Source organism: Dipodomys spectabilis, unplaced genomic scaffold (genome assembly GCF_019054845.1).
Source record: "Dipodomys spectabilis isolate Male_0828 unplaced genomic scaffold, ASM1905484v1 ptg000178l, whole genome shotgun sequence".
In the NCBI taxonomy this organism is placed as follows: domain Eukaryota; kingdom Metazoa; phylum Chordata; class Mammalia; order Rodentia; family Heteromyidae; genus Dipodomys; species Dipodomys spectabilis.
Genome location: NW_024870855.1, coordinates 12,818,980 through 12,846,269, shown reverse-complemented (window position 1 = coordinate 12,846,269; position 27,290 = coordinate 12,818,980). Strand labels below are relative to the sequence as shown.

Here is a 27,290-nt window from a genome sequence, read left to right as displayed (position 1 = left end):
TACCTCTCCACAAATATCCCAGCCTGCACCGCGTGCACGATGCTCTTGAACCGGGGTTTCTCCTCGCTTCTGCGGAGCATCAGCCCCATCTGCCGGGTGAAGGTGGAGGCCAGCCAGTCCCGGACCTCAGAGGGCACAGCATCTGACTGAATGTCACTGAGCTCATCCTCCGTGTCCAGAAGTCGCCTGAGCAGGACAAACAAATGTGACACTAAGACTGAACTTGAATAAGGGCCCCTGGCCATCACAGCCACTGTTCACCCTGTACTGAATGAGGGCCCCAGGGTCTCTACAGCTGCTGACTAGCCCACCCGCTGCGCAAGCACAAAGAAACTAAGTTGAATCGGACACACACAAAAATACAGTATTATTGTGGCTCCCTGGATTATAGTTTGGGTGTTGAACGGCCCCAAGGGGCCAATGTATTCAAGGCTTGGTTTCCAGCAAGTGATACTATTGGGAGATGGTGCGAACTTCAAGAGTTAGATCTTGAAGCCCTGCAAGTGTGACCTCAGAGGCGACAGTGGGCTGAGCCCCTTCCTTTTCCTCCCTTTTCCTTCCTGGTGGCCATGAGCTGAACAGCTCCTGCCATGATGGGCTACTTGCTCCAGGCCTAAAGCCATGAAGCCAATTCATCATAAAAGGGAATCGCTCCAAAGCTGGGAGCCCAAGTTAAACTTTTCCTCTTCATAAGTCAATGGCCTCTGATGGTAGAGCAATGGAAAGCTGTCTGAGGCCCTGAGCAAAGGACTCAGGGAGAAGAGGGGTCAGAACTGCCCCATCTCAGGCTCTCCAGGCCCACTCATCCTTGGGCTCCTCTGGCTGACAGATCCACTGGTCACAGTGTGCACACACCAACTACTTAATCCTCTAAGGAATTGTGGAATTTGAGTGAAATTTTAAACTTCCTTCTAAAAACTCAGGCACAAGGAGGTTTAAATAATTCCATAGATGGACTAGGTACATTGATTTTAAAAAATAATGAACATTTGCCGGGTGCCAGTGGCTCACGCCTGTTATCCTAGCTACTCAGGAGGCTGAGATCTGAGGATCGCAGTTCAAAGCCAGCCCGGGCAGGAAAGTGCGTGAGACTCTTATCTCCAATAAACCACTCGGAAACCGAAGTGGCACTCACTGAAGAGCTGAGGGATAGTGCCCAAGCCCAGAGTTCAAGCCCCATGACCAACAACAAAAAAAAAGAACATTTAAAGTCTTTACAAAACATCCCCCAACCACAGCAAAGCAGGCCTCTGAAGTAATCATCTTAAATGATGTCAACTGATACACCTTCTTGTCTAATAAGATGTAACTGAAACTTAAATGTCTAAATCCAAGCCAAATTGCTAAAGTAATGTAGTTTTAGAACATGAGTGCAATGAGTTAAATCATCAGATGGCTGTGTTTTGCTGGACAGCAAACTTGTCCATAGGTCAGGTAACTAGAAATGAACATAAATCCAATAGTAATTCCATACTGTGATAAGTTATAAAGCTGAATGGTTCTGCTTAGTAAAGATATTCGATTACTAGAACAAGGGAATAATATTAGGAACTTACATTGTTAGGATTTTAATAAAACCTAAAATTGAATGCTAGACCAATCTAGTCCTACTACAGTAAAAGTGAGCATTATAGAAGCAGATGTCAATGAAAAAGTTATTTTTGTTTTTGGTTACTAAGTTGAGGTAAGAAAAAAACACACAATGGAAGAGATGTTGGTATTAAGAGTCCTTAAATAAGCCACAAGGCTTGTCACTGCCATACCAAGCCATGTGATCCTTAGATTACAGAAAAATTAAAATTCAAATTCCATTCCCCCCCCCCACCCTAAAATTAAGACATCACAAATGCTGACAAAGCAGCATGTCTTATGAGAAACAAGAAAGGCCTTTTATATCTCACATTTTCCAAAACAGAAAGCAATGTTTTATATTTTCAAATGCATGTTTAGCACCCAGAACTGCTTTGATTCTTTTTGGACAATTCAATGGAAAAGTGTGTAAAGAAAACCAATGACAGACATCAGAGAAGGAAGAAGAGCACATGATCTTCCATCTCTCCAGGTCCTCAGCGTTCAGGCTACTGGGAATTAAAACCAGCCCTGTGTGCACATAGTCACAGTATGCAGCAATCACAGTGCAGGGGAGAAAAGTCTATGGATGTTTCAGAATTGTATTTGTATTTCTTCCTTCTATATCACCTCCCCTTCTGTCCTAATAGTCATTGGAGATGAGTTCTGTCCATTCCTTTTACAGATGAAGAAGCACAGAGGGAAAGACACTTACCCAAACCAATCTCATTCCAAGGGCTGGAGTCTCACAACCCTTATACCTGCTGGAGAACAGTTTTTAAAAATACTGGACAGTAAATCACTTTACTGATTTGCAAACATCTTTAGCTTACCGGGTTTCATCAATGTATACAGATTCCAGCACTGTGGCTGCATATTCCAAATTCTTCTTCAGATCTACCACGGAGGCTTCCCCTCTCTCTAGCTGTTTCACCAAAGATCGTAACCTACAAGAAATGGAAAGTGACACAGCTTCATTAGACTAGAGGAACAAAGAATTAGGGTGACACATTTTTAGAGTCATTGAATGTTGCTCTTTAGCACAATACAAGGATAATACTCATAGGGCCAAAGGAACAAGTCACAAAATAAACATAGTTTATTGTCCTTGCCAAATGAACAAAAATGTTCTCATAACCTGGCCCTAGACACTCCCAACACAGAGGAGTGTCCAAACTATCAGTGATTTTGCTTTTCCTTGGACTTCCATCTTTTTGGTTACAACTCAATGTGGTAAGGTAGAACCAGTGGCAATACCAGCCAATGACTCTGGAGGATTTCTCTGTGGAAAGAACTTCATTCAGCCTTGATCACAGAGGACAGCTTGAAAATATCCACTGGTAATAGAAGTGTGCTGAGAATAGACCTTAATCCTCAAAACCCAAGAGGAAAGGACAAAACAAAACAATAACGGGAAAATATGACTCACAGAAGGAAGAACCAGGAATCCTATCTACCTATAGTAGGATTTTCATAAAAATAAAAATAAACAGCTTTGATCAAAATAGGCTTTTGTAGGTTAAGGCAAAGCCTTAACTGAGCCGAAGAAAAAGGGTCAAATAGGTCAGAAAAAAAATAGCCAGTATGTGTTATTGCAATTTTTTTATTCCAAAGAATAGAAAAAAGAACTTGAAAAGCTTTGAGAGAAAAATACATTGCTTCAGAAGTTACAAATCTGAAACTAGTCATAGACTTCTCTGAAGTCAAACCCAAAAAGTGACTAAAAAGTTTTGAGAATACACCATTGAAGGCATTTATGTCTATATCCCGTGGAGCTGCCAACAAAGATTGTAAAAACCACGAAGATATTCTTAGATGCCAACAAACTCAAAATACTATCGCTTATATGCTTCAATAAACAGATACAACTTCCTGGGCTCCAGGTAAGTGGACAGTGGGTTTATGGACCACATCTAACTATGCCAGCCTTTGCAAAAACAGAAAACAAGTGCCCAAGGATTCCTGAAAGAAGAGGCTGACACAACATCACACTACAGACACAAGGACAACCAGACATGCAGATGAGGTGGCATCATACTATACTACAGACACAAGGACAACCACACATGAAAACACGGTAACATCGCAAGGCTCACACTACAGACACAAGGACAACTGGATATGAAGACAAGGTGACCACAATATCATACTAAAGACACAAAGACAACTGGACATGGAGATGAGATACCATTCCATTTTCTAAACAAGCTCCTGTTTTAACATAAATACCTTCCAATGCCTACCTGTTCTATGACCTAAAAACTATCCTGTTTTAACATAAACATCTTCCAATGCATGCCAGTTCCATGACCTAAAAACTAACAGTGTACAGAAATTCTGAACTTATGAAGAGCATTATGCAGATTCTGGATTCACAGCCTCTACTTTAACAGCTCCCCTCCTGGGACAACAGGCAGCAAGGGAGTTGTTGTGCGATGCACCAAGGAGCCAGACCCAGGCCGGGCACAGGGGTCCCACAGAGAAAACCTGGCATGGAGCCACATCCAGCAGAGCCCAGCCGCAGCTCTGAAAGGCTTTGTGTCACAATTCGTAGGAAATTGGCCAAGCAGGGACCGGTCACCAGCAGGATGGGTGAGCAGTGCCATTTATGAAGTAATGGACTGACCCACTGGAATGTTATAAACAAAACAAGTCCCAGCCAATGGTTTCAACAAACCCAAGGAAGACATGATACGGGGATAGAATGCCTTCAGGGTACACCAGAGGTACCCCCACTTCTGAAATGAGCAGAGACTCAACCAACAACCTGGCAGGCAGTAGAGAAACAGACCAAATCTTTTGTTTGGGAAAATCTTCTAGCTGATGATTTGAGGATAAGCAAACACACAAAATTATCTAGAAAGTTCCGTAATAAGGACAAAGAAGGAAACCATCCTCCAAATGCAGAGAAAGGACTCGCTTCTGAAACAAAACAAAAAAAAATAATTCACTAGTAGAAGGAGAAATAAAATTCTGGGTAGCATCTGTTGTGGGCTCAATAAAATTCAAGAAAGTCTACATCTGTGGACGCTGGAATTGGTGTTATAAAAAGCGAGCATATTGAGAGGAGAAGCAATTAAAAGGAAATGAAATACGATAGTAAAAAAGTAAGAATTCTTTTTTGAAAAGTTAAAACGAACCAAATTTCTAAGTACCCAACTCCTGTTTGGCTCAAGGAACCGTCCATGTTGGATACAAACTAGAACTATCAACTGAATACTTCACAAAAACACCACTCAACCCCCCAGGAATTCCAGGTGGTCCTTCTGTCCACATTGTTGAGTTTAGCCCAGTATACAGGCAGCTGCTCCACAGCCCCAGCCCACTCTCCACTCTGCCCCTCATCCCTTCACTCAGAACCCCTGCCCTGCCCCTCCCATCACCTCCTTCCTAAGACCAAAGGCTGCCATTTCTCAGCTTCTTCACCACTGCACTATTAGGAGACACCAGTCTTTGAAATTCCTCTAGTTCTGGGAATCAGGACTCTCGCCCGTTCTCGCAATGTTGTACATTTTCCCTAGATCTGAATCCATCAGAATCCATCAGAAAATGAGCTGCCCTTTCATCATTACATTGTAAAGTATTCTATCGCACTTGGAGGAGAGCTGGGTGGGAAGGCTGGACAGCCTTTCTTTGTTTCCCAAGGGAAGTGGACCTGTGTGAATTGATTATCACGGAGAGGCTGAGGGCCAAGGACCCACTGTGTGGCAGCAGTCTATATGCTGAGAAAGATGGAGGCTATCTATCTACCTTCTGAATACTGCCACAAGGGATGTTGGTATTGGCACCCAAAAGGAATACATTTTGAAGAACATTCATAACAAATTCACAAGGAAAAAAGAGAGAAGAAAAGGGGAAGGGGGGAGGGAGGAAAGGGAAGAGAAGGGGAGGAAGAATAAGGGAGGAAAGGAAGATGGAGAGAGGAAAGGAGGGGAAGGAAGGGAAGAAGAAAGGAAAGAAGGGAAAAGGACAATGAAAATAGCAGAATTCAAGTTTGTTTTCTGAGAGAACACTCGTGGTCTCCACTCTATCCATTGCTGTTACTGCACTGCCAGACAATAGTTCCAGAACAAAGGTGTAGCACCATTTCAAGCTCCCCAGCCTCGGCTAGCTACCCATGTTAGACAGCTTGAACTGTTCCCAGGGAACAGCCACCAAGCCCCCCATCTCTTCATGCAACCACTGTTCTCTTTGTACATCTTTGCACATGACTGAAATATCATGTTACCTCTGTTTCCCATACCTCAGCATCAGAGGTGAGTTCTGGATGCTGAGTCCCCAGCACTCAGGCCGGCCTGTGGGGCCCACAAAGGAGCTGGTGGATGGGAACTGAGAAGAAGAAAAAAAGTTTTGCTTTTGTTGCTTTCTTACTACTAAAGCAAATTTTTAGGACCCATAGGGTACATGCATTGGGCTTAAGTCTTGCTAGAATTTAATTACCAGCAAAGTACAAGCAAGACTTAACTGGAATAAGACGCTACAATGTGCTCTCTGGTCTACCGAAGGATGGATATGAGCTCTTAAAATACCCTGGGGTGCTTGGTTCTGGATGGCTATTGCCTTGGACAGGTTTTTAGTTGGAAAAGTGAAAGAGAGCTGGATGTTGTACAGAGCTCCCCTACCTGTCCCAATCAGAAGCCTTGCAAACTCATTTGAATAAAAGAATCCGCTCAGAACATCACATCTATGGATTTGTAAGGCGCAGGTGTCTGTGATTTTCACACACCACCTTCTCTTCCACTCCTATCCCCCCTCCCCTCACTTACCTAAATGCCACCGAAAACAACGTAACAGAATTCCTTCGAGTGGGGTATTCCACAGTGATGTCCAGCCTTATGTTTAAAACCACCCCAGTCTCTCACTCCCAAATCCATCCCTACTTCTGTACCCAAGGAGCCTGAATCAGGCCTACAGCTGGTCTGACTTCATCTCTCCAAGGTACTTTCTAGTTAGAGATTCCTCTCCTCTTTTCTTTCTTAGCCTCACACTGACACCACTTACAGGAGGCCCTAGAAGGCGCTGCTGCGAGCTAGCTGACTTCCCAGACCCAGGGGAAGAGATGTTTTCCCCCTATGGTGTTGCTGGAGCCCTACCAATGTGGCTGCACATAGAAATGACTCAAGGAATAAGTACATGAACAATGAGTGCTTCAAGAACAGCCTTCCTAATCAGTTGTCATTAATAATGGACACAAACAACATCAAGGAAAAATGTCCAGCTGACTGGCATCATTGAATACCACTGTGAGTGAACCCCCTTGGCACAATTAATATACACTAATAAAAAGAGAATGTGTCTCATTATGAGCCTATTCCCTCTTGTGAATACCATAAATAAAAGAATTTTGCTTCTATGCTCCCATGTATATTTGCTTAAAGTAAGCTTGCAAATAGATGTCAATAAATTGTTAGACTCCCGTTTACTTCATTTACTTCAGAACAAAATCCAGTGCCCAGCTTCCCATCTGTATTTTTACATACCTCTCGGTACCACCTTTTAGTTGATAAATTACAGAAGATTTTGAACAATGTCATTACCAAAATTGACATAAGAGCCGTGATAAACACTGCACTTCTGAAGTTCCCCTTGTTCTCTCCAGCGACAAAAATAGACCATGTTCCAGAGTATGGACAGGGCCTTAGCAAAACTTGACAATGGTAGAATGAAGTCTGAAATAGATAACAGAATAAAATGCCTAGAAACAGCCCAGTTGTTTGGAAATTTAGGAACACACTTCTAAATAACCCCAAATCAGACTACTCAAAGGCTGAGATTGAAGGATTAGGATTAGAGTCTAACCCAGATAGAAGTTTTCAAGAGAAGATCCCTTCTCAAGCCAAAGCTGGACATGGTGGTGTACCCCTTCTATCCTAGCTACAATGGGAAGCTTAACAGAGTAGACTGCACCAGGCAGGAAGCAAGACCCTATCCCACAAATAACCAGAAATAAAAAACGCTGGGTACATGGCTCAGTGGTAAGAATACCACCTAGCAAACACAAGGTCCCAAGTTCAAACCCTAGTGCTATCAAAAAGCAGAAAGTGGCTGGGTACCAATGGCTCACACCTGTCATCCTAGCTACTCAGGAGGCTGAGATCTGAGGATCATAGTTCAAAGCCAGCCTGGGCAGGAAAGTCTGTGAGACTCTTATCTTCAATAAACCACCAGAAAACCGGAAGTGGCGCTATGGCTCAAGTGGTAGAGCGCTAGCCTTGAGCTGAAGAGCTGAGGAACAACGCCCAGGCCCAGAGTTCAAGCCTCACGACCGACAAAAAAAAAAAAAAAAAGAAAGAAAAAAAGCAGAAAGTGTTCAGGTGATTTCATCGGCTTTCTAAGATAAGAAGCCCTAGCACTAGACAATGTTCTTCAAAACAAAGAAAGAAGAGGAAGGGAACAAGAAAGTGCAGAGCATGATTCAGAATCCACTCAGGCCTGCTGAGGACTGGGGAGGGAGAAGGAGGCAGGGCCTGCCAGGGGAGGTGAGCTCTAGAAATCATTTTTCATTTGCATCTATTCATGTGGAAAAAAATCACCACCACTTTTCTGCGCTGATAAACATACCACTTCCACATCTGTCCCAACAGACCACAGAAACAGGAACTAAAAACATCCTTGAATGGCAGTAATTAGAGAAAGAAGATGCAAGAAATGAGACGAGAACTCAGGAAGGTGGTAACTTATCAGGAGACATCGTTTCTCATCGACTATTCAGACCTGCTCCACGAGTCTCTCCTTTTCCTTCCCTGGATGCTGTTTCTAATCCAACCGGAATCCTGTCGCGTTTGTATGACTGTCACCCAGGGAGAGCCTGGGGATTCATGCTACTACAAAGATCAGAGGCTATGATCTTAGCTCCATGCTGTGTGCATGGGGCTATTTGTGTCTGCCTGACAGGAGTTCTATGTCCTCTTACTAGAAGAGGACCTGTGTTGGGCAAGGAAGAGGGAAATAGAGGATGCTAGGAAAGCAATAAAGAGGATCATAGATGTTACATGTGTGTATGGATGCATATATTACATACATTCATCCATGCACACATACAAAACAGCATAGCAAAACTCATCAAATGCTGTTTGAAGTCGAGAGGAGAAGGGAAGAGGGATTGGGAACACACTGGTGAAGGCTAGGTATATTCCCAGAGCACAGGTGCGTGTGTACAAATACCACAATGAGACCCCCTTATGCTATGTGACGTGCTTTAAAAAAGCACAGCATAAAGTTTGTCTGTGAATCTCATATAAAAATATTTCCTTTTAATAAAGAAATAAAAAAGAAAGGAAGGAAGGAAGGAAGAGGATTCAGGAAAGCAAAAGCCCTAGCTAGAATTTACATCCTAACGCTGGACCCCAAGAAGAGGCAAAGAAATTATTGGCGGCGACAGCGTTTTCCAGCATCCACAGTGGCTGCTCCATCGTCTGTACTCACAGATGCGTGTGCACATGGCCCAGACTGCACCAGGCAAAGCACAGTAAGGAAGAGTAAATACTTGATCCACACAGTCTATGAATGAATGAATGAGGAGACTCGCCCACTAGCATGTCATCATGAGAAGATTCATTTATTCATAAGTGCTTAAAAAGCACCACATTATGAACAAAAGAAACATAAAACCGTCTTTCTAAAAAAAATGTTATTTGTTATCTACAGTAAATATACAAGTAAAATAAATATAGGATCCCACAAGCCCAGTGGCTGCTGTGTACCTGTGGCGAATCAAGAGAAGAATGCGGAGATATCCATGTGGGACTAGGAAGGATCTGGAACTGCTTGGTTCTGTCTGCTTGCCTTTGTCCAGACCTGTACATAGCCACACTTTCCAAATCAGATGCAAGAAAGGAAGGGAGATGCAGAGTGGGGGAAAAGCCAGCCAGTCCCTTCCTCACCCCAAGAGCATAGCCCTGTTAGCCTGGCTGTTACATTTAAGACTTTAGTATCTTTTACCCTGTTGAGATGATCTAAGTGGAATGTTGGGTCCTAACGTGATTTGTTAACTTTATCATCCTATTTAGAGGCATAATGATCCTAATTATGAAACAAACTCCCAAACGTGCTTATAAAAATAAGCACTCAAGGGAAGTGAATCCCACGAGGCTATATACTATACGATTCTGTTTATATAGCAAAGACTGTTCTACGCACCTCCACTACACAACATGATATTACTACATGATTTAATTTACATAACGAAAGATTTATGCACAATACAATTCCACTATACAAGAGGTTATATACTACACAAATCCAATTATATAACTTCTCAATGGAATGATGAAATGAATGGAGAGTAAGTGGCTGTCAGGGGCTGGGGAAGGAAGAGATGGAGGCAGGTGATTTGAGTGAAACAGACAGTTCAGAGCTGAGTGATGAATGGAATTGTTCTTACCATGGCTGACAGTGGATTCGCAAACCTCACATGTGCTAAGATTTCACAGAAACACACACACACACACACACACACTCTCTCTCTCTCTCTCTCTCTCTCTCTCTCTCTCTCTCTCTCTCTCTCTCTTAGAGGAATCTAAGATAGATGAGTTGTACCGATGTCCACATCCCCACAAAGTTGCAATATTTTTATGAGTGACAGCCATGAGGGAATTTCTCCATATTCTGTAGGATCCAAAACCCACAATCATTGTAAAACCTAAAGTTTCAAAGACTGGGACACAGGCACGGATAATCAGCTAAAGGCTGGCAAAGGCTGTCCATTCCCAGATGTTAGCTATGGCTTTCTATGCCCTTGGCCTATGTGGCTCCCAAGCCTTCTGCCAGAGGGAAGAAAGAGACATGTGTTCACTTTTATCCCTATCTGATGACTTTAGACCCAAGGACCTTTTGTGGAGGTGGCAGAAAATAAGTTAATTAAGCTTAAAAGAAGTTAATTAAGATTAAAATAAGGGCTGGAAAAGGTGGTTCAGTGGTAGAGTGCTTGCCTTGCATGCATGAGATCCTAGGTTCAATTCCTCAGCACCACATAAGCAGAAAAAAAAAGCCAGAAGTGGTGCTATGGCTCAAGTGGTAGAGCGCTAGCCTTGAGCTGAAGAGCTGAGAGACCCAAGCCCAGAGTTCAGGCCCATGACTGACAAAAAAAAAAAAAAAACCTTAAAATAAAAATCTTTAAGATGAAGAGCCGATTGCATAAAATAAAAGAAGGGAGGCTAGGTGCTGGTGGATCACGCCTATAATCCTAGCTACTCAGGAGGCTGATATCTGAGGATCATGGTTCTAAGCCAGCCTGAGTGAGAAAGTCCATGAGACTCTAATCTTTATTTAACCACCAAAAATCCAGATGTAGAGCTGTGGCTCAAGCGTCTGCACCCAGGGAGAGGTAGGTGGGGTGATGTGGAAGGGGCCTGGGCTGTGTAAAGAATGAGCAGAGAAGGGAAATTAGGAGATGAGAGCCTCAATCTGCTTCATTCCTGGAGGAGGTCCTGCTTCTGCAAGCCCCTGCTTGGTCCTCTTGGCAAGGGTTTCTTTCTATCACTGTGCTTAAGAAGAAGAGAGGCTAACTGGAGCTTGATGCGTACACCATGCAGAGTGGCTGCCTTCACATTCTCATGTGCTGAGGAGGAGATGGGAGGGGAGAGAAAGTAATTTCATGAGGGAAGGGAAGGTTCTGGAACAATGCTGGAATGGCTCTCAATCCAGGGCAGTGATTCAGTTCCACAGCTAACTTCTTTCCTGGTCTCCCAGGAAGACATTTGAGACTACCAAAACGGACTTGAGACCCCAGTGAGAAGTCAGATACTCCTGCTGATTGCTTTCATGGAAGATGAGTGTAAAACTCTTAGCCCAAGCATCTGAGCAGTTAAACTACTTCAACTGATCCCTACCAGTGCTTTCTATGTACTTTCCTTAGAACATTTGACCAAGGGTACTAAGAGGCACATAGCTAAAGAAAAGTTTGCCCTGTGCAAATGTTTACAAAATCCAGGTCAGACAAAGCTACACAGTGTGTTTAGTCTCTGCCTTCCAAGGCTTTGAACACCATGCACACACACCAGGGTGCAGAGAGAGTTCTCTCGTGCCAACATGTCCTCATGGGATTGGACAATACTTGTGTTTGTCTTCACAAACCTCAGGATTACAACACCCTGTAACATGGATTTGTAGGGTGCTGCTGGGAACACTGTCACAGGGCCCACGTCCCAGGTGCCCAGATGCCCCAAATGCCCTCACTTCCCCAGACCAGGTGCCTTCACTTCCCAGGGGTCCAGGTGCCCTTGCTTCCTGGGTGCCCAGAGCAGTCATTAAAAATCAAGGACCAGGCACACTTCCAACAAAGGGAGGATCACAATTTGAGAACCAGCGTCTCTTCCTTGTCCATGCCCAGCCAGCTTTCTAGTACAAACAGAAATCAAAGGGAACATGCAGAACAGGTGAGATTATGAACTGGTGGGTGTGAAACAGGACACCAGGACACACAACTTCCTGAAGCCAGGCTTTCCACTTCTTGGGTCCATTCTCTCACCCAACACTGTGGCATTAATTATTGGCTTATAAGCACATAAATTCAATAACTCACTTCTAAGATTCACAGGAGAAAATAGTTTCTTTCCTAAGTTGCATAATTTTCTCAGTGGGTAATGTGGTAATTTTGCTCGATACATGAAAAATGTATGTATCCTCTGAATTAACAGTCTCTCTCCTGGTAACATAAATGAGGATGTTCTAGAATATTCTTCTGTACTACATAATGGCTATTCAGGAAACAGTACGTCTATGAACAGCAAATGGACTAATTACATCTCATTAATTACATCCATAATTGCATTACTATAATATTATGCTATGGGAAACTGTTTCTTCAGCTGTGTATCATAATTATAATGTGTAATTATATAATACGTAGCACAATAGTTTATGGAGTTTCTCAACACTGAGAGGTGCAAAGATTGTGTGAGATAGCTAGGTATACATAATTGTCAGTTACCTTACTGAGGCCACAGAATAAGAAATATTTCTTAGACTTCCTAAACAAATTGCTAAAAAAAAAAAAGTTTGTCCTAATCCTGAAGTCCAAATGTTATGTTTGGTTTTGTTTACATATTCAAAACTTTTATAACTTCATATTTCATGTGAACAAATAAACTTTTACAGACAAACATGCAGTAAGGCAAAAGTTATGATGAAGAAGTAATCATTAACTAGAATTAAGATGGTGATTTTTTTAATGAAGCAATTCCATTTTTAGTGAAAATGTATTTTTTCAAGAAAAAAGAAATGTTCCAAAAGGAAAATAAGGATTTTCTTAAAAATAAAAAAGTTTCAAACTGCTAAAAAATAAAAATCTTTCATTAGAAAACAAAAATATCTGAAGACAGGACCAAAACTTTTACATAAGTTGTAGTTTAATCTATTGATAACTAGAGTCAAGATATATTCTGATGCCGGACACTGGTGGCTGATGCCTCTAATCCTAGATACTCAGGAGGCTTAGATCTGAGGATCATGGTTCAAAGCCAGCTTGAGCAGGAAAGCCCATAACTCTTATCTCTAGTAGACTACTCAGAAAAAGCCAGAAGTGACACCGTGACTCAAGGGGCAGAGCACTAGCCTTGAGCACACAAACGCTCAGGGACAGTACCCAAGCCTTGAGTTCAAGCCCCAAGACAGGCAAAAACTATATACATATAAACGTATGCATACATATACACATACATAAACACATAAAAAAGAAAATATAAAGATTGGGATACTGCTGGCAAAAATTATTCAAAGAGTAAGGAATTACAAATATACAATTTTCCATACAATGCTACTCCAGTGGATTGTAAATGGTACTCAAATATGAGAGTTCAGGTTCTTAGTATTCACCGTATAACCTGTCAATCTGTGAGTATAAAATACTCTAATTAGTCCATAAATCAGCATAAGTAGTCTCATTCTTTTGCCAAAGCTTCAAAGTGAGAAGTCTGGAATCGAAAAACTATTGCTATGAGTGAGATGTATAAAGTCAGGAGCCTGAATCAAAAAAAAAAAAAAAAAAAACCACATGGCCAAACCCACTTATTATTACAGTCTGGTCATGATTTACAGCTGTCCAAGGGCTATTTAGGAAATTACTATTTTAATCCAAGGGCCAACATGAATTTTTTTAAATGATCAGCTTTCCTTTGTTTTTAATCATGATTGAGAGAAAAAGCAGTCATTTCCTTTTTAAACTAATTCTGACCTTCACTGGTGGATTTCCTCTTTATAGGTGCACTCATTTAAGTGCTGCAGTGCACTAAAGCACAATGGAAACTTTTCTTTGACACAAGAGCAACCTTTTTTGTAATACTAATATTAAGAACTTATTATCTCATCACAATCACTATGATACAATAAAAACAGATGTTAGAAGGAAAGCAAAAGTTTAGAGAAAAAGAATGAAGCAGATGATAAATTGGTGTTTAGTATTCTTGGGGATAGTGTTAACATAAAGTTTCTTCCCATGTATTGGTCTGTAACTATTCTTCATTGATTTCTCTTTTTTAATCTTTTTTCATGCATTTTTATTGTTATTATAAAGGTGAGGTACCGAAGGATTACAGTTACATGGACATGGACAATGTCACTCCTTTCTCTCTCTCTCTCTCCACCCCCCAGTCTTTCCCTCCCATCCCCACCCACAAGTTATATAGTTCATTGTCATCAGTGTCTAGTGAGTACCACAGCTAAATTGGTTTCCCCTTTGTCCCTCCATTTCTGTGCCTTCCCTGACCATCCCTCCAAAGACAGATAAATGAGCAAACAAAAAAAAAAAAGAAAGAAAGAGAAAACAACAATGAAGAAATGAAGAAAACAACCATGTTTTCATTTCCTGGTAATATTATTTTATATGATCAGAGGCACCTAGGCATTGTGCCTTTGTGTTTCTCTGTTAAGATCAAAGGAAGATATTCTTAGCCAAACCACCTTTTACACAGGTGCTCACGTGGGTGCCCCTCCATCCAGCTCCACACAAAGGAGGCTGAATCCAGTGTACTCAAACAGAGGCAAGGAGCCAGCAGGTTCCTTGTAGACTCTGCTACCCATCATTTCTAAGTATGACTGACTCACTTCCATCCCTACTGCCCCTCCCTAGTGTTCCTGAGAAATAATCACTCTACAAAGATCCCCTGAAAACTCCTATCTCAGTCTTTCGTGAAGCATTTTCACAGTAAATTATACATCTGACCATGGGTTCATGTCTGTCAGTGATTAGCTGACAGGGAAAGATTTAGATGTTCGGTCAAATGACCACATTTATTGATGAGATTCTTTCTTCCTCACCATAAATTAGCTGCACTTTCTCCAGTAGTAGTTGAACCCATCCGCTAATTATTATTCTCTTGAAAACTTAGGGAAACGACATTTTAAAATTTCCATCCTCTTACCTATCAGAAGAGCATACTTGTGTGGCTAGATGTGACATCAGACCCTGTGGGAATAATTGATGGTTCCCACAGCCTAACATCATGACTTCCCTGCCAGCTCCCAGATGACTGGTTTCACTTAGTGCAGTAAACATCTGAGAACATGTGCCAATGTGCTACACACCATTCTAGACCCAAAGACACAGATTAAACCATGTTCTATTTGATTCCAAGCATGAGTGAGAATGTCTCTACTATAGATTCTTGTCCAACATCCTTATTCCTATAGATTAGCTTCGTTTTATCAACAAAACACATGATACACTCAGATCTCAGTAGGTCTGGACTTTTTATCTTGACAACCTAAAAATAACATAAAATACTGAATTAAGGTAAAATCTATTTTTATCAAGTCTGCAGAGATGAAACATCCTATTGGAGAGAATTATACCTTTCTTAACAACATTAGCTTACTTACAGATTGGTAAAATAAATATCACAGCCAAGAAACAAGTTCCCACTTCACTTGGCCAAAGTAAACTATATAATTAATGATGAACAAATATCATCTTCCACAAAGCTGTTAGTGACTGAAATTTCCTTTCCACTTTTATAATCACAGTGAACAGTAATAGGATGGATAACACTGCATGACAAATCATGCATTCATTCTAAGTACATTTCCTCCTGTGTCGAAACTGTATACTAAATCAGTCACAATTGGTCTTGCCCAAATCTTCATGTCTGAAGCCACGATCTAACTATATCTTTCTCCTCTTTAGTTAACTACTTCCAAGTCGCTCCTCATAAACATCCAAATTTAACACCTTAATCAACTCACTAATTCTCACACAACTTTTCTCCAGCTTACTTGAAAGTATTAGGAACATAAAATTCCTGTTTGTTCTATTCTCATATTTTTATATTCTCTCTCTCTCTTTCTCTCCCCTTCCTTCCCCTCTCTATCCCTCTCCAATTCTCTCCCCCTCTCTCTCCTTCTCCCTTCCTCCCTTCCCCCATCTCTGTTTTATTGTTACTTGGGTCTGAACCAGCACCTAGAGTGTGTCAGCTTGCTTACTGGCTGGTACTCTACCACTTGAGTCATGCCTGTTTTTTGATGGTTTTTTTTTTTTTTTGGAGACATAGTCTATTGAACTTTTCTTCCTGGGCCAGCCTTAGAGTATGATCAAGTGTGCTGAGTGGCTGGGATAATATGCATTAGCCATTGGTACCTGGCTAAATTCTCTTAATCATTTCTATAAACATGTTAATTTTTATTATAAAGATATTGTAAAGAAGGGTTACAGTTAAATGAGTAAGGTAATAAGTATACTTCCTATCAAGCATTGTTACCCCCTTCTTTGTCCCCTATTATCCCATCCCTCCCACCTCCCCAACTTCTCCCTCCCCACCCCACCCCCGAAAAAGTTGCAGCCCAGGCTGGTCTTGACCTCATGATCATCCTACCTTATCCTCCTCATTAATTACCAGCGTGCGCCACCACAGCTGGTTAATTTTTTGTCTTACAGTAGAAACTTAGACTGTGGTCAGCTTATGTTCTGTGTCATGCTTGAATAAATCCATCGTGTAGTAATTTTTTTTTAGGACTGGTCTCAAGATAGGGAGTGATTTACATTAGAACCCTCAGGTATTTTGGCTGCTAGCACTGTGAAGTCAATGATGATTTTACGGTAGGCAACATGTGAGCTAGAGATAAGGAAGCAGGAAGTGTATGGTCAGCTGGGATGGTGACAACTCTGAGTGAGGCCAACAGTCCAGAACACAGCCTCTGCAGAAGAAAGCCCATGTCCAAAGCTGTTTTTTCTCCTTGACTCACTGTGTGACCTTGAACAGGTTCTAAATATCACCATAGGTCCCTATGTGATCAGTAATGATAGTGACACCATGCAACCCCACATGAACAGCAATGGCATTGTCACCACACATTCCCACGTGATCAGCAATGGCACTGTCACCACCTGTACCCAGGTGAACAGCAATGCCACTGTCATCATGCATTCCAACATGAACACTGATGGCACTATCACCATGCATTCCCACCCCCCCCCCAGAAACAACTATGGTGCTGTCACCACATGCCCTACAAACCAGAAGATACTGTAGATGACACTACTTCTCCACTTATTTATAATCTCATATTCAGCCTTTTCGTTTCGTTTTTCATTGAAAGTTAATGCATTGCAACTCTGGTGGGCAATTTGTTTTAGTATAAAAAGAAATCTAATAATAACCATCTGTGAATCTGAAAATATATCCCAAAGATATCAACAGATTTGTCATGCATAGCTGGAAAATGCATCTCTCCTATGTGGGCTTCCTGAATTGAGCCAACTGCTCTGGGCAGTGTACACATACGTGGGCCTTTACCTATGATGTGAGAAATTGCTTGGGAAGAGGTGAAAATGAATCAAGAAATGAGTCAAGAAGTATTCATAGGCCACCAAATAAATGAAGCAAAATGAAACCTTGCAGGAGAACTAGATGAGTACCATGTGTGTGTGTGGGGGGGGGGGGGGGAGGGGAAGGAGGAGTAAAGAAAGGAATATGTAAAATTTTAAGGAGAGAGTTACCATCTACCCAGGTTCCCACAGTGAACGAATGACATGACACCTGCATTGTGATTTCATCTACCAACTGCCAGTAGAAATGCCTCTAAGGAAGTGACAACTAGTCACTGGTAACAGCCTCCATCACCCTCTAATGAAGTAACCTCAGTCACTGGTAACAGCTCCATCACCCTGTAATAAAGTGACCTCAGGCACTGGTAACAGCCTCCATCACCCTGTAAGGAGTGACATCAGTCTCTCATAACAGCCTCCATCACCCTGAAATTATCCTCTAGGATGCTTAAATGGTGAACACACGCGGTAACATTTTCATTTTTAAATTGTTGCTCTTTGACTGCTTCTCTAATCTCAGTGCCAGCTGTCAAAGGTGCTGCTGAGTTCTCTGTGCCCATGGATGGTGGGTGCCCACCCTGGCCACACAGGAGGGTACTCGCTTCCCATTACAGTGTACCCAGGGCAGGACATGCCACAGTGTGGCCACAATCCATCTGTATGTTCCCATACTGTGCCAGCGCATAGGAAGATGGGCACAGGCCTGTGATGTCGAGTAAAATAAGCCAAGCTCAAAGAGCCAAATACTGTACATTTGTAGTAATTTATGAAATATAGACCTAATATGATAGTGGTGGTGATGGTGGTGATGATGATGATGATGATGATGATGAATGTAAAAGAGGGAATTGATTATCCAGGAGTAGATCCTTATCTAGTATTCTGCTAGTTCTGATCTCAGCTAATCCTTTTAGTCATCTGAGATCTGTATTATTGTTACCTTTCTTACAGGTGATACAATTGGAATGAAGAGAGGTAAGTAAGTCAGTTTTCAAGGATTGTCAGCTATAGCCTGAATATGATTATCTCCAAGAGTTCACCTCTTAGTCTTTTTTTTTTTGGTCGGTTGTAGGGCTTGAACTCTGGGCTTGGGCACTGTCCCTCAGCATTTCAGCTCAAGGCGAGTGCTCTATTGCTTGAGCAACAGTGGCACTTCTGGTTTTCTGGTGGTTAACTGGAGATAGGAGTCTCACAGACTTTCCTGCCCAGGCTGACTTTGAACCATGATCCTCAGATCTCAGCCTCCTGAGTAGCTAGAATTATAGGTATGAGCCACAAGTGCCCAGCTTAGCCTTTTTATTCTATTGCTTCTCTATGCTTGGGAAGAATAAGAGGGGAATACATATTGATAATGTCTGACTTTTCTAAATTCCTTCTGATGTGACATCCTCAGCCCTTCCTGCATACACAGCAGATTCTTTTAGGTAGATTCTATTTATCAATCCTACGGAATTGCCAGTGGACTTGAGCTGCCACAATATAAAACCTTTTGCTCCAAGCAATAATGCTCTAAGATTAGAGCCGGATTTTGCTTATTATAATTTAATAGTCTTCTCTCTGTTATCTGAATAGTGATATAGTTTTACAGAACTTTAATTTTAAATTGATACTACCAAAATGTGCATCTGGAGGCTAGAATCCTAACTTTTCCACAAGCTTCTATCTCTGAATACATTTAAATGTTGATTTCCTTTAAACAGTACATTTCAGAGGTAAGATGTATTCTGAAAACTTCAATCTCTGCACAAGCTATTATAAAACTTCCTTGGCATATCCTTTCCCTTACAGTTAGTCAGATTATATTTGGGTACTGGAAACGTGGGGATACAACAAAGCAATGTGAGTGGACAAAATGTATGAACAGCCTCGTGTTTACAGAGTACTCTCATGTATATGAGCTGACAGAAACAGCTGAAGAAGCAAATAAAATCACTCAGCGGTTTACAAAATAAAACAAACAATGGTAATCTTTGAAATAAAAGTGTAGAGAGGTTTATAAACAATAAGGGAAGAGGGAATGTTAAACATCAAAAAATACAGAGTCGAAAATGAGGTTTGTAAGAAAGAAAACTGATCCAGATTACAAAAGTTCTTAGATGATTAAAAGTACAACATAACATCTAAGCTTTTTTGTTTTATCTTTATTGAAAAGGCAATGAACAGGGGGTTACAGTTACATAAGTAAGGTAATGAGTACATTTATTTTTAAACACGTTACCCTCACTTTCTTCCATTTATCCCCCCTTAGTCCCCCCTACACAAGTTATAGAATTCATTTCCAACCTAATGTCAAGTGAGTATCAATGTTCCCTTCCACAGATCGAATAAACTTATATACAAGACACAAGGTACAGGAAACTAAGAGTAGTGTAAAAAAATGTTTAAAATAAAGAGTAATATAAAAAAACTAACTACATCACTTATTCTTATTAAAGAACCTCTTTTTTCCATTTCTTGGAATCCATGTTGATAGTCTTCATTGTATATGGTCCTATGTGCTTAGCAATTGGGTTATTGAGAACCCCTGTTAAGAATATCATAGACATATTCTAGTTATTACAAATGAGAGAAACCATGCAACCTACTTTTCTTTGGATCTGGGTTACTTCACTTAATATAATTTTTCCAGGTCTTTCCATTTCCTTATGATGGGGCAATATCACTCTTTCTGATGAAAGCATAGAACTCCATATCTTCTTGATTGATTCATCTACTGAGGGGCATCTGGGTTGGTTCCATATCTTAGCTATGGTAAATAATGAAATAAACATGGTTGTGCTGGTAGCTTTAGTATAGCCTAGTTTGTGGTCATTTGGGTAAATGCCCAGGAGTGGGATTGCTGGGTCATAGGGGAGCTCTATGTTTAGTCTTTTGAGGAACCACTATTCTGCTTTCCAGAATGGCTGAACAAATTTACACTCCCACCAATAGTATAGTATCACTCCCCTTTGGCCACATCCCCACCAGCATCTGTTGTTATTAGATTTCTTGATAATGGCCGTTTCTAACTGGGGTAAGGTGGAATCTCAAAATGCAAATCAAAACATGTAAGCTTATGGAGAAGCAGATCCACTTCCAGACCTAGAACCTGTCTGCCTCCTTTTTATGTCTCTCTCTATAAAATGATGCGCTCTCAGGTCAGAGTGTTCCAAGGGAGTAGACATTGGGAAGCAAGCACAAAACACTGGCCAATGGCATACGCTCAATCAACTCAAGCAGGGAACATGGGAGATGTACCAAACAGCTGGGGCTCAGAGACTGCTGTAGAGCAGTCTCTAGGCAGAGGAAGCACACTCAGGTTTCACCTAGATCCCCGCATCAGAATTCCAGTGCTAGGTACTCTACAGTGGCCTTGAGTTTCTCCACAACTGGCCCCACAGCCTGGTTCATACACAGTGGTTTTCAGCCCTGGCTGCATGTGAGACTCATTGGAAGATGGTAGCCAGGCTCCGGCTCACCTACATAAGTTAGAATCTAGGGGGTGAGGTAGAAGATGGAGGAACAAGTAGCTGTACAAGCCACCTGTGTTTTTAGACCTCAGGTGTCATCAGAGTTGAAAACTACTGGTTCGGGTTCGGGTTGAATAGCAGGAACGATTCATTTAATAATGGTTATTGATTCTCTCTCAAAATAATATAGAAGATGCCAGTGAGTATTGTATAAAATTACCATGACATTTTGTTTAATAGAAAGTAGCTGAAATTATAGACATCTCTGTCCCACAGTATCCTTGCAAGAAGCTCAGCCACTGAAAAGTGGGACAGGCCGTCGTATTTGGGCTAGGCAATTGCAACTCAAGCTTTAGCCACGCCCAGTGCTGAGCCGGTATGATGGTGCCAATGTCCAAGTGAACTTTTCCCCATGACACAGGTTTCATTACCAGAAGCTCAGATGTGAGCTTCTGTCACCTTGGCTAGCCCTATGTGTTTAAAGTGCCTGAAGTGGCTGGGATCAAGTCTTACTAACAAAGTGACCACAGAAGGACCTGTCCTAATTTGGAGCAGAGATGAGAAGCTTCTTCCCCGCTGAAAAGCATTTCCCATCCTTCAAGGTCAGCCTTGGACTTCAGCATGAGAAACCTAGAGCTTGCTCGCTGTACACAATGCCACGGCATACACTGGCATAAGCCTGCCTTGCAGAATCGCCAACAAACCAGAACCATGATTGTAAAAGCCAAGATACGGGACCGTCAGCAAAGAAAGTAAAAAGAGAGAACAGAAAGGGAAGGGAGGAGAGTGGAGGGGAGGGGAGGGGAGGGGAGAAGAGGAGACCTTGCTATCTTTAATGCATTCAAGGCCTCCAGGAGTGATTCAGTGTTCTCAATACGAGATGCATCAAGAATCGTGTCACAGCTCTCTAAGACTCAGTTTTTGTTCATCAACAACATTTTTATTGATAAGTGTAATTCAGATGACATCATAATTAATGTAAGCCCTGGCATTTATTCCAGTGGCAATTTTCTCTTGGCACTGGAAACAACTTTATGCTCCTGGCATAACTGCTTTGAAGTAGAAACCTGTGATATAAAATCTACAGTAAACTCAATTAGTACCACAAATTAAAAAAAATAACAGCATTAGCTTATGAATTGAAGCCAGCCATTTGGCAAAACCATCAGACTTTTCCCTCATCTTTTAAACATAGCAAGAATGCTCTCAGGATATCTCATTGATGTGTTTTCTCTTCTTGGACCACTATTCTCATAAGAGCCAGTTTGTGGCAGAACTTACATGAAGTCACTCAAAGCACCTCTCATTCCCCTGGTGACAAAATCTAGCTTGTTCCACACTCTCCTATACAAACTATCTCTGTGGGTCAGAAAACTATGAAGGCCATGACAGCCTGGTTTAAAAAACAATACCTTCAAAGACTGAATTCTCTTTCCAAATAATACAAGCACTGGATTTCAGAAAAATATAGAAGGAAAGAAATGACTAGGCTCTGATTGTGTTTCTTATTTGCATCTATTAGTGGTACAAAGTCATGGACTTCACTGTGACATGCCTTTTGACCCAACACAGTCCTGCTATTACAGTCTCTTATCCTCTACTCCCCTTATTTCCTTCATATCCTTAAGAGACCCCTGAATTTTAAACTAGCATCCTCATTTCGGTATACATGTGTGAAGATGAACATGTCAGGTTAACAGATCAGACAACTGTTACTATGTTAAGAATAGCCAAAGCTCAAATGCTCAGAATGGAAGGAACCAATAGATAAAGTTGTCACATAGACATATAATCTAATATACACATGGATACAGAGTCTAATGTACTCATGGATGCATGATCTAATGTATACAAGGGTGCATAGTCTAGTGTACACATGGGTGCACAATCTAATGTCCACACGGGTGCATAATCTAATATACACACAGATGCATAATTATAAAGGCCCAGACACTGAATAATACAGAGAAAGCATCCTGAGTAGTTGGGGAACCGCAGGTGTGCCCTGCACTGGCACAAGAATCCCCTTGTTTAACTGAAATCAATGCTTCTCATAACGGCTCAGCTGAGCCATGACAGTCTCCACTTGCTTAGCAAATCAAGTCTGTTATTTCAACTCTTGTCCTCACCTTATGCCTTAATGTCAGTCCTTTCATCTGGGACCTCTCACGAAGGTCTCTGAGAGCCAGTGGCAGGGGAGGAAGTCACAGCCTCCACAGCATTGGGGACACTGAGTGTGGCTGACAAGGCCAGCACCCAACTTCTTAAATTCTGATAAGTTCAGGGGACTTATTCCCCCTTCCTTAGGAAAGCAGGGTCTGGAGTACCTCCCAGATGAAATTGACAGCCACCGCTGTCCACATTTCAGCCATTTTCCTACTTCCACAGTGCCCCTCCCCTATGGGCTAGAAACTGGAACATATTCAAGCAACACTATGGATCTGATGTCTACAGAAGGGAAGCAGATCCTTCCAGGCTTTTTCATTCATCTTTAAAGCTGGTGACTAAACACCTTCCTAAGAGCAGAGCAAATGGCTCCATTCTCCTTCAGGAGGAATGGGAGAAAACCACACAAAGAGTCAAGCATGCACCACAGATCAGCATCTCCGGAGATGCTCCAAAGCTTGGGAAAGAAATCATAAGCTGAGTCCAGCTTGTGTCAATCTGAATCATGAGCCCTTATCATGATGTCCATCCTGGGGTCACTGGCTCCCAACTTACACTCCTCAACTAGTCTTCCATGAACCAGTCCACTCACAGTGCCCTTGGTTGCCCCAGAAAAAGGAACATCTCTACAGTTTATGAACCTCACGAAATGTTATCAGAGCCATCTGAATCCTAAGAAGAAATGCACCATAGAAATATCATGACTTAAAATGCATCCAAGAGGTATTGAGATGGATTTGAGCTTCCCTTTGTCTCCTGTGTAATAAATGATGCTGTCCAAGTAAGTAGAAAGTCCAAATATTAGAAGAATCACAGACAGAAACTCTAGATCATGCTTCCCAGAAAAGGCTTGTTTCAAGAGCCAAGGGGAAGTGATAATAAGTAAGCCAGCACAGTCTTGAGGAGGAAGGGGAGAGGGGCAATATCTATTTTGAAGGATAATTACTACCTTGGACATGCCTTTTCTGGTTTAAAATTGCTTTAAGGCTGATCATACATGAAAAAAAAAGTTTCCTACCCCAACATTTGCAGAACGAATTACCTTACATTCACACTGGAGCCAAGGCAAGTTGTCAGGCAGGAAAGCTTTGACCTGCATTTCCCACCCCAGGTCTCAAGAATTTACATTAATGAGCCCAGTGGATGCTCAGAATCACTTCCTCAAGGCACATTGGGTCAAGGCACACTACACATAACCTGACTTACAGAATTGAAACCTCTTTGTACAACTACTTCATAATTTTTTTGGGGGGAGGAGGGTCCAGTCGTGGGACCTAAACTCTGGGCCTGGGCGCTGTCCCTCAGCTCTTCAGCTCAAGGCTAGCGCTCTACCACTTGAGCCACAGCGCCACTTCCAGCTTTTTTCTTTTTGCTTATGTGGTGCTGAGGAATCGAACCCAGGGCCTCATGCATGCAAGGCAAGCGCTCTACCACTGAGTCACCTTCCCAGCCCTACTTCATAATTTAAAAAAAAAAAACTGCCATCATATTTTGTAGCTTTGGTAAACACTTCCTACAGGCACTGAGGGGCATCTGACATGGTTCAGTATTCCTCAGGAATGCTATCGTCTGACTTTTCTGTGTAAATTGAGCAATTAAAATGTGCAGAGCTCCTGCCTGTAATCCTAACTACTCTGGAGGCTGAGATCTGAGGACTGAAATTCTAAAGCCAGCCCAGGCAGGAAAGTCTATGAAACTCTTATCTCCAATTAGCCACCAGAAAACCAGAAGTGGAGCTGTAATTGAAAGTAGCAGGATGCCAGCCTTGAGCATAAAACTCAAGGACAGCACTCAGGCCCTGAGTCCAAGCCCCATGACTGAAAAATAATAAATATATATATATATATGCACATAAATAAATGAGCACATTTACAGAAACCCCATGACAAATTCTTTTGAAAAGTTGCCTTTTGCAAGCTACTATTCAGCCTTGGTTGACCGAACTCACCTCCAATGTTCATATATCAAGCACACTTAACAAATGACAACTATAGTACTTGACCAACTCTAGTCTCTCAGAATATGTTTGGGTGTAACAGTCTTTCTAAAGGTTCAGGAAATCTGGAAAACCATACTACATATCATGTATACCCAAACACACAATCCGTAGAACAAGGCATGCTGTGATCTAGGAATAATTGGATCATATTGGATACATGGAACTTTGGAATTCTAGAGAAATCTTCAGATGGGATCAAACAGCAGAGAAGAATTCAATATTGCTCTGGCGAGTTGAAGGGTTTTGAGGTGATGGCTGCAATCTGGCAATTGGTGTCCAGGCCTTCATATTCCTGGATCTGAGGTTTCCTTACATCTCTCCTCCTTACATGCCTTTCCCTGATATAACCACCTCAGGAAAAACACACAGAGCCTGGTTTCATGTGTTTTATGATTTATTTGAAACAATTTTATTAAAAGATATAATTAACTTATGTAAATGTTACCAACTTTATACTAAAAATAAGTAAGAGATAGTCTAATCCAAAGAGGGAAAAAATAGGGAAAGATTTAAGGTCAAAAGATATTTAAAATAAATATTGTCTCCTTCATACTGTCATTGTTTTGGGCCATGGTGATCCATCAGCATACCATCCCTATTCTCCAATGCAGGATAACATACCATTTTGAAAATAACAGCAACAACAAGAATAGTTAAACTTACTGGTACCTAAAGAACTTGCTCCCGTTGGTTTTTCTCAGGATAATAGTACCTGCATGCCAAGCATGCCATGGGACACACTTTAGGAGTCATGCAAGATTCCTGTTAAAATTGTCAGCATTTGCCATACATCAGAAGCAAGGTCATTTTCAACTTCCTATGGTTAAAATTAAAATACAGACACTTCCTGGTGGAGAAATCTGGGCATCAAGAAACTTCAAGCTGGCAAGACAGGCGCAGGCTCTACACCGGTCTACGGTTCCATCCTGGATCCTGCTGGGTTTGATCAGATGTCCCTCTCCCTTCTCCTCAGCCACACACACAGCTACATGTATGTAAGTGGCAAGATATACACACATACATGAACATACACAAATTCGTATGCACAAAATCCCGTCTATGCTCAGACAAGGACCAAACTCCCCAGAGACCAATTTAGTTCTTCCTATCTTCTCCAATAAAGAGCATTAGCTCTTTATTGAAGACAGTGGGTATTTATGAATCAAACCTTGCTTTGGTTCATTGCAATCATCCTTAAGGGCAACAGTTCACATGTCAAACCTCTGAGACAAATCCTATAGCTAGCAATCAGTGTAAAATCTAGGATAAATATCAGGAGAAAATTGATGGCACAGTGCAGGTCTTCAGACCATGCCCAGGATGTCGCCATTTGGAGTCAATCTCTAATTTCTAGATGTTCAAGGATACTGTCCACTATCTTTTCTCTAAAACAGTACAGAATAAAGAAGTCCTTTGGTCCCACTTATCTCTTATAGAAAGCAAACCAGTTACAACTGAAGGAGCCTGGATAAGTTCCACTTCTCAACCCTCTCTAACCAAAGCACCTCAGTTCAAGCATCTTCCCCTACTAAGCGCCAAGCCACGCCCCTTACTAAGTGCAGATGCAGTAAGCCTTGGGCACTACTTGCAACAGCTGAAAATCCTTTGTGGAGGTTAGGTCTAAAATATAAACATACGTAAAAATGTGCACAGGGCCACACATACGCTAGCACAATCAAACTGACTTGGATATGGTATGTGCAGCTCCTTTCAATGATTAACGGATGGTTTCATAAAATGAATACCAGGAATCTGGAACATGTGTATTGCTTGAGGGAGTGAGGCTTGGGGGAGAGGGCAGATGAATGGAGAGGGGAAGTGGAGAAGGGAAATACAGTCACAATACTCCATGTACAGAAGTGAAGCTGGAACCAGGTAACTTAAGTGAGGGGCGGGCTTAACGAGATGAGAGAGAAGGATGGAAGGGGCGACTCTGATTAAGATGTACTATATTCACAAATTGACATACAGAATTGAAACTCTTTTATACTACTACTTAAAGATAATCCAAAAAATGGAAAGAAGCCAATGAGATCACAGAGAGGATTTTTTTTTTGGGTCAGTCGAGCATGAACTCAGGGTCTGAGTGTTATCTCTGAGCCTCTTTTGTGCTCAAGGCTTGTGCTCTACCACTTGAGCCACAGCACCACTTCGGGCTTTTTCTGAGTAGTTTATTAGAGGTAAGAGTTTCACAGAATTTCCTGCCTGGGCTGGCTTCAAACTGTGATATTCTCAGATCTCAGTCTCCTGGATAGCTAGGGTTATAGGCATGAGCCACCGGTGTCTGGCAACAGAGAGGATTTATTATGAAAACAGAATAGCATCTTTATGTCAAGCAATAGTCTCCACT

At 41.7% G+C, this 27,290-nt stretch overlaps 1 protein-coding gene across 8 annotated transcripts in view; it reads right to left on the bottom strand.

Annotated features, from left to right (window-relative positions):
* The window catches only part of Pde1c (phosphodiesterase 1C), a 253,566-nt gene that overhangs the window by 70,538 nt on the left and 155,738 nt on the right, over window positions 1–27,290 (bottom strand). For all 8 annotated transcript variants that reach the window (XR_006149805.1, XM_042695103.1, XM_042695104.1 and 5 more), the window contains 2 exons: window positions 2,403–2,516; window positions 4–186 (listed from right to left, as the gene is read on the bottom strand). Coding sequence is in view for 7 of the 8 variants with exons in the window: in XM_042695103.1 (XP_042551037.1) it covers window positions 4–186; window positions 2,403–2,516 (297 nt within the window). In the remaining variant the exon portion in view is untranslated. The remainder of the gene's footprint in view (window positions 1–3; window positions 187–2,402; window positions 2,517–27,290) is intronic.